General features: G+C 60.9%; 1 protein-coding gene across 4 annotated transcripts; it reads left to right on the forward strand.

The window, feature by feature from the left end:
• The first annotated feature begins 2341 nt into the window (after positions 1-2341).
• Positions 2342-8390, forward strand: RENBP (renin binding protein). 4 transcript variants are annotated; one of them, XM_050927326.1, is made up of 10 exons: positions 2346-2493; positions 5437-5512; positions 5652-5727; positions 5915-6087; positions 6183-6398; positions 6697-6778; positions 6872-7047; positions 7128-7259; positions 7531-7618; positions 8164-8390. In XM_050927326.1, exons 1-10 carry the CDS (start codon positions 2390-2392, stop codon positions 8271-8273), a joined length of 1233 nt encoding a protein of 410 aa, XP_050783283.1. In that variant the 5' UTR covers positions 2346-2389; the 3' UTR covers positions 8274-8390. The 4 variants fall into 4 exon arrangements, with proteins under 4 accessions (XP_050783282.1, XP_050783281.1, XP_050783284.1 ...); XM_050927325.1 differs by lacking the exon at positions 7531-7618 and having other exon boundaries at positions 2342-2493; positions 6700-6778; XM_050927324.1 differs by lacking the exon at positions 7531-7618 and having other exon boundaries at positions 2343-2493.
• Positions 8391-10252: the final 1862 nt, after the last annotated feature.

The raw sequence follows: 10252 nt of genomic DNA on the forward strand, positions 1-10252 counted from the left end.
AGTGCCCCTGAAAATCAGCTCGCGTGCTGCCTTCAGCACCCGGGCCATAGGCTGCCGCCCCTGGGCTCTCCGGGGCCACAGGACACTGGTGCTTTTACAGATCAAGACTAACACAGCTACTACCCCAATACTACCTAGACACAAACACAGACACACGCTCTAACACGGCTACTTTTCATACTTCACACACACTCTCTAACATGGCTACTTCTCTCATACTTGACACACACACACACGGACTAACACGGCTACTCATACTTGACACACACACACGGACTAACACGGCTACTCATACTTGACACACACACGGACTAACACGGCTACTCCTCATACTTACACACACACACACACACACACACACTAACATGGCTACTCATACTTCACACACACACACACAGATACACACACTAACATGGCTACTTCTCTCATACTTGACATACACACACAGAGACTAACATGGCTACTCATACTTCATACACACACACAGAGACTAACATGGCTACTCATACTTCATACACACACACACACACACAAACATGGCTACTCCTCTCATACTTGACACACACATACATAGACTAACACGGCTACTCATACTTGACACACACAAACACGGCTACTCTACTCATACTTCACACACACACACACACAAACATGGCTACTTCTCTCATACTTGACACAGACACACAGACTAACACAGCTACTCATACTACACACACACACACACACACACAAACATGGCTACTTCTCTCATACTTGACACAGACACACAGACTAACACAGCTACTCATACTACACACACACAAACACGGCTACTCATACTTGACACACACACACAAACACGGCTACTCTCATACTTGACACACACACTAACACGGCTACTCCTCATACTTGACACACGCACACACACACACTCTAACACGGCTACTCTACTCATACTTCACACACACACACACTCTCTCTCTCTCTCTCTCTCTCTCTCTCTAACATGGCTACTTCTCTCATACTTGACACACACGGCTACTCTATTCATACTTCACACACACACACACACACACACACACAAACATGGCTACTCCTCTCATACTTGACACACACATACATAGACTAACATGACTACTCATACTTCACACACACACACACTCTCTCTAACATGGCTACTTCTCTCATACTTCACACACACAGACACACACACAAACCGATACTCCTTTCATACTTGACACGCACGTGCACGCGCACACACGGTTACTCCTGTCATACTTGACACGTGCACACACACACACACACACACACTCTAACACGGCTACTCATACTTGACACACACACAGTTGTGTTGTTGTCACCAGTTGGTTGCTCCCGGGACCTGCCCTGGGCAGTGCGTTAGCTGGGGCAGGGGCCGATCCGGATTGATGCTCCGTGTGGACAAGCCGAGACCCGGTGTTCGGAGTGAGCCCCCCCCCCCCCCCGCCAGGAGCTTCACTCTCACACAAACCTGGGGTGGGCGTTGGGCCTTTCTGCTGCTTCCCTGGGGGGGGTCCCCGTGCTGCACAGGAGGGGTCCAAGGGCTGGGGCTGCTCAGCTCTGCCCACCCCCTGGACACGGGGGATTGTCCCTGGGGAGGGGTGGGAGCCGGGGCCAAGGACTGGAGTTGCTGCCCTGCCCCCCCCGGGTCAGGCCAGGGGCAATTGATGGGCGGGGGGGGGGAGAATCTTGTTCTGCCAAGAGCCATTTCTCAGCTGTCCCGGGCTTGGCCCCTTTTCCTGCAGGGATCCGAGCGCAGCTGTATGAAAATAGCGTAGCCCGGGCACTGAGCTGGGGGGGCGGGGTCCCTAGCCGGTAGGGGGGGGCCTGTTAAGGGGGGCTGGAGGGGGCGGGGCCTGTTATGGGATCCGAGCGCAGCTGTATGAAAATAGCGTAGCCCGGGCACTGAGCTGGGGGGGCGGGGTCCCTAGCCGGTAGGGGGGGGGCCTGTTAGGGGGGCTGGAGGGGGCGGGGCCTGTTATGGGATCCGAGCGCAGCTGTATGAAAATAGCGTAGCCCGGGCACTGAGCTGGGGGGGCGGGGTCCCTAGCCGGTAGAGGGGGGGCCTGTTAGGGGGGCTGGAGGGGGCGGGGCCTGCTATGGGATCCGAGCGCAGCTGTATGAAAATAGCGTAGCCCGGGCACTGAGCTACGGGGGGCGGGGTCCCTAGCCAGTAATGGGGCGGGGCCTGTTAGGGGGCTGGAGGGGGCGGGGCCTGCTAGGGGGCGGGGTCCCAAGCCGGTGGGGGGATGGAGGGGGCGGGGCGGTCCCAGCCCCCAGTGGCGAGCGCTGCCCCCGCCCGCCCACCGGGGTCCCGTGGGGCGGGATCAGCTGACGGGGTCACGCGGGCGGCTCGCTGGGTCCCGGGCGGATGGAGCCGCGGGCGCTGCTCGAGGCCTGGCGGGGGCGGATGGGCCGGGAGCTGGACGCGGCCATCGGCTTCTGGGTCCGGCACTCGCACGACCCCGAGCACGGGTGAGCGGAACCCAGGCGCCCGAGCCCCCCCCCTCCTGGGCCGGGAGAGAACGAGCGCCCGCCCCCCCCGCCCCCCGGCCGAGCGAGAACCCAGGAGTCCGAGCCCCGCCCCCCGGCCGAGCGAGAACCCAGGAGTCCGAGCCCCGCCCCCCCGCCGGGCCGAGCGAGAACCCAGGAGTCCGAGCCCCGCGACCCCCCGCCGGGCCGAGCGAGAACCCAGGTGTCCGAGCCCCGCGCCCCCCCGCCGGGCCGAGCGAGAACCCAGGTGTCCGAGCCCCGCGCCCCCCCCGCCGGGCCGAGCGAGAACCCAGGTGTCCGAGCCCCGCGCCCCCCCCGCCGGGCCGAGCGAGAACCCAGGTGTCCGAGCCCCGCGCCCCCCCGCCGGGCCGAGCGAGAACCCAGGTGTCCGAGCCCCGCGCCCCCCCGCCGGGCCGAGCGAGAACCCAGGAGTCCGAGCCCCGCCCCCCCGCCGGGCCGAGCGAGAACCCAAGTGTCCGAGCCCCGCCCCTCCCCCGGGCCGAGCGAGAACCCAGGAGTCCGAGCCCCCCCCCCCCCCCGGCCGAGAGAGAACCCAGGCGTCCGAGTCGAGCCCGGCCCGCGCCCCCCCGGCCGAGAGAGAACCCAGGCAGTAGTTTCCCCAGGAATTGGAATTAGGGGGGGTCAGTGGTTTGTTAGGATCATGCGCGTTACGGCGGAGCACGGGACAATCTCGCTGTATTTCGTGTCCATTGACCTGGGAAAGTCCCGCGCGGGGGCGAGGGGAGGCCCGGAGCGGCGGCTGCTTAAACGGTGGGAAACCAAGGGCAGGAGCCGCTGCTCGGAGCCGAGAGAAACAGCCCGTCCCCGAGGGGCGGCGCTGGCCCAGCCCGGTCAACAGGCGCACAAACCAGCTGGAAAAGGGCTGAACGGGGAGGTGGCAACATTTTCAGATGGTGCAAAACCGCTGAAGCGAGTTAAGTCCCAGGCAGCTGCCAAGGGAGCTCCCAGAACTGGGTGGCCGATGAGATTCAATGCTGGTAAATGCGAAGCGATGCAGGCTGGAAACCGATCTCCACTCCCAGCACAACGTGCGGGAGTCTGAGCTGGCTGGTCCCGCTGGAGAAGGATCTTGGCGTCGGTGGAGAGTTCTCTGAACACCCCGCAGGGCAGCCGGCTGGGAATCAGCCAGGCAGAAAGTGTCACGCCCCGGCTGTGTGCGCAGATCCGGGCACCCCGGCCCAGAAGAGAGCTGGCACCTAGAATGATCAGGGGGATGAAACGGGAGGAGAGATTAAAACGACTGGGGGGATATGACAGAGGTCTATAAAATCTTGACTGGTGCGAAGAAAGTGACTAAGGAAATGTCCTTTAATCCTTCACCTAACACAAGAACTAGCAGGTTTCAGAGCAGCAGCCCCCCTGTTACTCTGTGTCTACAAAAAGAACAGGATCCTTGTGGCACCTTAGAGACTAACAGGTTGATTTGAGCATAAACTTTCACGGGCTATAGCCCATGTCATCGGCTGCACAGGCTGGACCATATAGTGAGGAGAGAGAGACCTACAGAGAGCATGAAAAGGGGGGAGTTGCCCAACCAACTCTAAGAGGCTAATTAATTAAGATGAGCTGTTGTCAGCGGGGGGGGGGGGGGGGGGGGGGAACTTCTGTAGTGAAATCAAGATGGCCCGTTGCAGGCAGCTGACAGGAAGCTGTGAGGGTACTTAACATGGGGAAGTAGATTCGATGTGTTTAATGGCTCAGCCATTCCCAGTCTCCATTTAAGCCTGAATTGATTGTATCTAGTTTGCATATCAATTCAAGTTCAGCAGTTTCTCCTTGGAGTCTGTTTTTGAAGCTTTTCTGTTGCAAAATTGCCACCTTTAAATCTGTTACTGAACGGCCAGAGAGGCTAAAGTGTTCTCCTACTGGTTTTTGAATGTTATGATTCCTGATGTCAGATGTGTGTCCATTTATTCTTTTGTGTAGAGACTGTCCGGTTTGGCCAGTGCACATGGCAGAGGGGCATTGCTGGCACATGATGGCATGTATCACATTGGTAGCTGTGCAGGTGAACAAGCCCCTGATGGCCTGGCTGATGTGATCAGGTCCTATGATGGTGTCACTTGAATCGATATGTGGACAGAGATGGCAACAGGCTTTGTTGCAGGGATAGGTTCCTGGGTTAGTGTTTTTGTTGTGTGGTTGCTGGTGAGTATTTGCTTCAGGTTGGGGGGCTGTCTGTAATTGAGGACTGGCCTGTCTCCCAAGGTCTGTGAGAGTGAGGGATCATCTTTCAGGATAAGTTGTAGATCTTTGATGATGCGCTGGAGAGGTTTTAGTTGAGGGCTGTAGGTGACGGCTAGTGATGTTCTGTTGTTTTCTTTGTTGGGCCTGTCCTGTAGTAGGTGCCTTCAGGGTACTCGTTTGGCTCTGTCAATCTGTTTCTTCACTTCCCCAGGTGGGTACTGTAGTTTTAAGAATGCTTGATCGAGATCTTGTAGGTGTTTGTCTCTGTCTGAGGGATTGGAGCAAATGCAGTTGTATCTTAGAGCTTGGCTGTAGACAATGGATCGTGTGGTGTGTCCTGGATGGGAGCTGGAGGCACGTAGGTAAGTGTAGTGATCAGTAGGTTTCCGGTATAGGGTGATGTTTATGTGACCATCGCTTATTAGCACTGCAGTGTCTAGGAAATGGACCGTTCTTTCCCATGGGTCCAGATGATGAAGATGTCGTCAGTGTAGAGTAGGGGCGTCAGGACACCAGGTTTGGCATGTAACTAGTTCACAAAACTTGGGGGGCTGTTGGGAAAATTCAAGGGGGGGGAGGTGTAGGGAAATCACTGAACCCAGGCATCCGAGCCCGCCCCCCAGGCAAGTACGCAGGTGTCCAAGCGCCCCCCCCCGCCCCCCCGGCCAGGAGAGAACCTGGGTGTCCGGGCTCTAACCCCTCCCCCTCTCTCCACAGCGGGTTCTTCTCGTGTCTGGGCCAGGACGGGTCCGTTTATGATGATGTGAAATACGTGTGGCTGCAGGGCCGGCAGGTGACGGGGGGGGGCGCTGTGAGGTGCAGGGGTTAGAGGTGTTGAGGGAGGCTCTGTGAGGGGGGGGGTTGGAGAAGGGGGGAGCTGGGCTGGGGTGCCAGGTTCTTGGCCCAGCCCTGTTTCTCCCCCCCCCCCCCAGGTGTGGGTCTATGCCCGGCTGTATCGCACAGTGCCCCGGTTCCGACGCCCCGAACTCCTGGAGGCCGCCCGGGCAGGTAAGCCCCACTGGGGGGGCGGGGGGGGGGAAGCAGCTGGAACATTTGGCCCCCTCTGGTCCTAGTTGAGGAATCAGCTGGCTTGGTGTCACATGACCAGCCCCATGGTGGGGGTTGTGGCTACTGAGAATCTGTGTGTGGAGGGGGTGGGTCTGGGAGCCAGGATGCCTGGGTCCTTTTTCTGCAGGTGGGGAGTTCCTGCTGCGCTGTGCCCGTGTGGGGCCGGGCTCCCCCAAAGCCGCCTTCGCGCTGACCCGGGACGGGCGCCCCACCAAGGTTCAGCGGAGCATCTTCAGCGAGTGCTTCTGTGCCCTGGGGCTGGACGAGCTGGGACGCGCCACGGGGGAGTCTCGCTACCGGGTGAGTGCCCCGGACACCTGGGTTCTCATCCTGCAGTGGGAGGGGGCGGGTCGGACAGGAATGGGGGCTGGGCGCTGACTGACTGTCCCCCGCAGCAGGAGGCGCGGGCGCTGCTGGAGGCTGTCGTGCGCTGGGTGCGGGAGGACCCGACGGAGCTGGGACGCCCACCGCTGGCCGGCGTCACACCCCACGAGCCGCTGGCCGTGCCCATGATGCTGCTGTGCCTGGCTGAGCAGCTGGGGGACGGTGCCGGGGGACCCCTGGCCGAGCTGGAGGGGTGGTGCACCCAGCGCCTCCTCCGCCACCTGCAGGTATGGGGGGTTGAGTCCCCCGTCCCCCCTGACTTCCCCCAAGCCCCTCCATGCGCCCCACAAACCCTGGTGCCGCCTCAGCCACCTGCAGGTATGGGGGGGCTGAGTCCCCAACCCAACCCAAATGCAGGTCCCCTAAGCCTCCCACATTCACCCCCTGGAATTGCCCCGCTAAACCCAGGGTTGTGAGGGGGGGCCATTTGGGGATTGGTCCTGCCATGAGCAGGGAGTTGGACTAGACACCTCCTGAGGTCCCTCCCAACTCTAATAATCTGACTCTGTGATCACTCCCCCCCAGAAGGATGGCAGTGCCGTGCTGGAGAACGTCTCGGAGGACGGGAAGGAGCTGCCAGGCTGCCTGGGGAGACAACAGAACCCTGGTGAGCCTGGACGCCTGGGTTCTGTGGGGGGTGGGGCAGCTGGTAGCCCGGACACCTGGGTTCTGCAGCTAACTCTGCCCCCCCCACCCCCAGGCCACGCGCTCGAGGCCGGCTGGTTCCTGCTCCGATATGCTCAGCGGCAGGGGGACATGGCGCTGGCTGCCCAAGCCATTGAGGGGTTCATGGTGCGGCCATTCCAGGCGGGCTGGGACCCCGAGCACGGTGGGCTCTTTGCCTTCCAGGATGTGGATGGGCTCTGCCCCACACAGGTAGGGGGCACCCCAGGCTCCTTCCCCCCTCCCCTGCTGGGTCCCCACCCATCTGAGCCCCCCCCTTTGTTGGCCCCCAGCTGGAGTGGAGCATGAAGCTGTGGTGGCCCCATGCTGAGGCCATGGTGGCCTTTCTCATGGCCTACGCCCACAGCCGCGAGCCCGCCCTGCTCCGCCTCTTCCAGCAGGTGGCCGAGTACACCTTCGAGCGGGTGAGTGGGGGCCCCGGACGCCTGGGTTCTCAGGGGGCAGGAGCCCCGGGTTGCTCCCTGGGGGGGGTGGCAAGCCCACGGGACACCCCCCAATCTGTCTCTGCCATGGGACACCCCTCCCCCCCCATTCACTAGCCTGGAGTGACTCTCAGCCAGCACAACACAGGAGCGTTTACTGAGTTTGGGGGGGGGGCCAGGGGCTGGATTTCCAGCTCTTTTCTGGCCACGCAGTGTGTGGTGGTGCCTGACGGTGCTGTCCATCCTCCTGCAGTTCCGGGACCCGGAGCACGGCGAGTGGTTTGGCTACCTGGCGCAGGACGGAAAGGTGGCGCTCACCATCAAGGGGGGGCCCTTCAAGGGTAAGGGGGGGAGCTGGGTAACCCCTGTGCTGGTGCTTGGGGGAAACCAGCTGAGGTCATTCAATCAAACAAATGGCGCACACACACCCAGGTCCGATTATAGCTCAGATCCTACCCAAAGACATGCTTACAGCCCATTTTTATTAACAGATCAACATACAGACGGACGAATTCAATTCCTGAGGTTCAGACACAGCCAAGATGAGCTTGGCTTGTAGTTGCTGAAAGGACTTTTAGCAACAGTCCAGAGGTTAATGTCCATGTTCAGGGTGGCTCGTGGCTCAAGGAAACCCAGAGCAGATGGGAGAGGAAGCAGGAGCGTGTCCCAGGGTTTTTACACATTTCCAGCAGCCTTTTGGCCTAACTATCCTTCCAAACATCCCGGCAACGACCACAGGGTCAGTCTCTACCCATGTGGCAGCATTTCAAAGCTCTGTAAATGAACAGAGCTTTCTAACCAGTCCTTAGGGGGTAATTATTATACTCATAACATCACAACCCCCAAGACTATAGTCACACCGAAACCCCCTTTGTCCTTTCACCAGGCTGCTTCCATGTGCCCCGTGCCCTGTACATGTGTGAAGAGATCCTGGGGCAGCTGCTGGATGAGCCCTTGGAGCAACTGCCCCCTCCGGCGGCTGGGGCTGATGCCTAAAGGACAGCTGGGGCTATGTCCCCCATTTTACTGGCTGGCTGAGAGATTCGCACATCATGTGAAGAGGCATAATGGAAAGTCATTTAAAGAGTAAAGCAGATCTGAATACTCTGCAGAGATGGATGTTGTCTCCTGTTGCTTTCACTAGGGGGGGCATTACCGTCAGTGGAGTAGGGGCTGTGTGGGGGATGGGAGAGACAGGATCTGAGCCAGGGAGGGGGTGGGGGGTCAGTTCAGTTTGGATTTGGGGCTGTGGGGCAGAATGCAGGGGTCCTAAGCTGGGATCAAAGCACCCTGAACCCCGAGAAGGACTCTGTGGGTCCCAGGAAGAGGGGTGCAGGGCCGGACTCCCCCACACTCCATGACAATTCCTGCAGTAAGTGACTGGGGAGCAGTAAAAGGAAGGGATGATTTGCAGCTTGACCCTGGCAGAGAGGTGGGGAGTGGCCAGCAGGAAGAGGTATGCCCAGTGGCGCAAGTGTGCTCCTTCCTAGGCCTAGGAGAGGAGCCCAAGCAAATAAACACCTCCCCCCCCCCCCCCCCCCCCACAGGCCCAGCAGGGATCTGCTCCTATAGTTCAAACCAGAGTTAGTGTAAAACCTGTGAGGTCACATGTATGAGCAGTGCCTGTGGTTGAGGGCCAGCTGGCCCACCAATGTCCCTAGGGAAGGGGGGGCTGGCAGCATACCACCTGTGAAGGAGGGAGGAGGTCCCCAGGTCAGTTTCTCTACAGGGCTGGATGCCCCAAGGTGGGTGTGGGGCTGCATTGTTTCCCTGGAGGTACAGGGGAGGTGACACTTGCCTGGCCTGAGGTGGTGTCCGACACCTACCTGACCCTGATGGGTGCGGTGGGACCCCATTTACACCTGAGCAAGAAGTTGCTACCCTGGGAACAGAACTACATGACCATCAAGAAGGAATGCCTGGCCATGGTGTGGGCCTTTAACTGTGTGCACTGACCACTCTCCCCTGACCTGGTGCTGATGCCTTGTCCCAAAGGGGGGCCCTGAACTTCCCAGGGTCACTCTGCCCGGTGACCCCACCCAGTTGTCTGTGTGGGGAATGGGAGAGCTGGGATGTCTTTAAGGGAGGGACAGGATCCACCCTGAACCCCCAGAAGGACTTGATGTGTCCAATAAACCTTCTGTCACTCCATGACAATTCCTGCAGTAAGCGACTGGGGAGCAGTAACAGGAAGGGATGAGTGTGTGCCCAGTAACAGGGTCCCCCGGGGGATTGCAGAGGGGGGGGGGGGCAGGGGTGACCCTCTGCCGGCAGGGAAGCTGCTGGCCTATGAAGGAGCAGTGGGCCCCAAGCCTACAAAACAGCCTGCACAGGGCGGACCCTGCACACAAACTGTTCAAAAAGCCATGAGGTGCCATGTGCCCGATTGAGCGGAGGCGCAGCTGGCCGAGCCGTCACATGGGCCCACAGACCAACCTGCGGGCTCGGGGGCTGCATTGTCCCCTGCAGGTAGATGGGAGGTGACCCTGGGGGGGGGGGGGGGCAAGAGGGCCCCGCGCTGTCCTGGCCGCTGAGCTGCAGAAAGCTCCGGATCCCTCCGTGCAGGGCCTGGAGTGACCCCGGGGCGGGGCGGGCCGGGCCGGCAGGAGAACCGGCCCCCGGGCGCCAGGCAGCGGCGGCCGCGCCACGTCTCCTCCGGCCCAGCGGAGACACCGGCGGACCCGCTGGCGCCAGGGCCCCCGCTCCGCTGCCCGTGGGGCCGGCACAGCGCCGGGGGCGGTGGAAGGGGGCGAGGGGGCGGGGGAGAATGGCGGGGGGGGGCTGACCCCCCCCCGCGGCTCTGTTCCCTGCGACAGACGCTGGTTCCCCTCTGACCCCGCCCGGCTCATCCCCCGGGGCCGCGGCCGCAGCGATCAGAGCCCGGCCCGCTCCCCCCCCGACAAGCCGGGCTGGGGGGGGACCCCGGGGCCGGGGCGATCAGAGCCGGGGGGGGGCGAGGGCTGGGGGGGCGCCCG

Source organism: Gopherus flavomarginatus, chromosome 18 (assembly GCF_025201925.1).
Source record: "Gopherus flavomarginatus isolate rGopFla2 chromosome 18, rGopFla2.mat.asm, whole genome shotgun sequence".
NCBI classification, from domain to species: domain Eukaryota; kingdom Metazoa; phylum Chordata; order Testudines; family Testudinidae; genus Gopherus; species Gopherus flavomarginatus.

Coding starts and splice junctions, on each gene's coding strand:
- RENBP (XM_050927324.1), top strand. CDS start 2,390: ATGGAGCCGCGGGCGCTGCTCGAGGCCTGGCGGGGGCGGATGGGCCGG. Junction 5,513..5,651: donor TGTGGCTGCAGGGCCGGCAG/GTGACGGGGGGG, acceptor CCCCCCCCCCAG/GTGTGGGTCTATGCCCGGCT. Junction 7,260..8,163: donor CCGAGTACACCTTCGAGCGG/GTGAGTGGGGGC, acceptor TCCTTTCACCAG/GCTGCTTCCATGTGCCCCGT.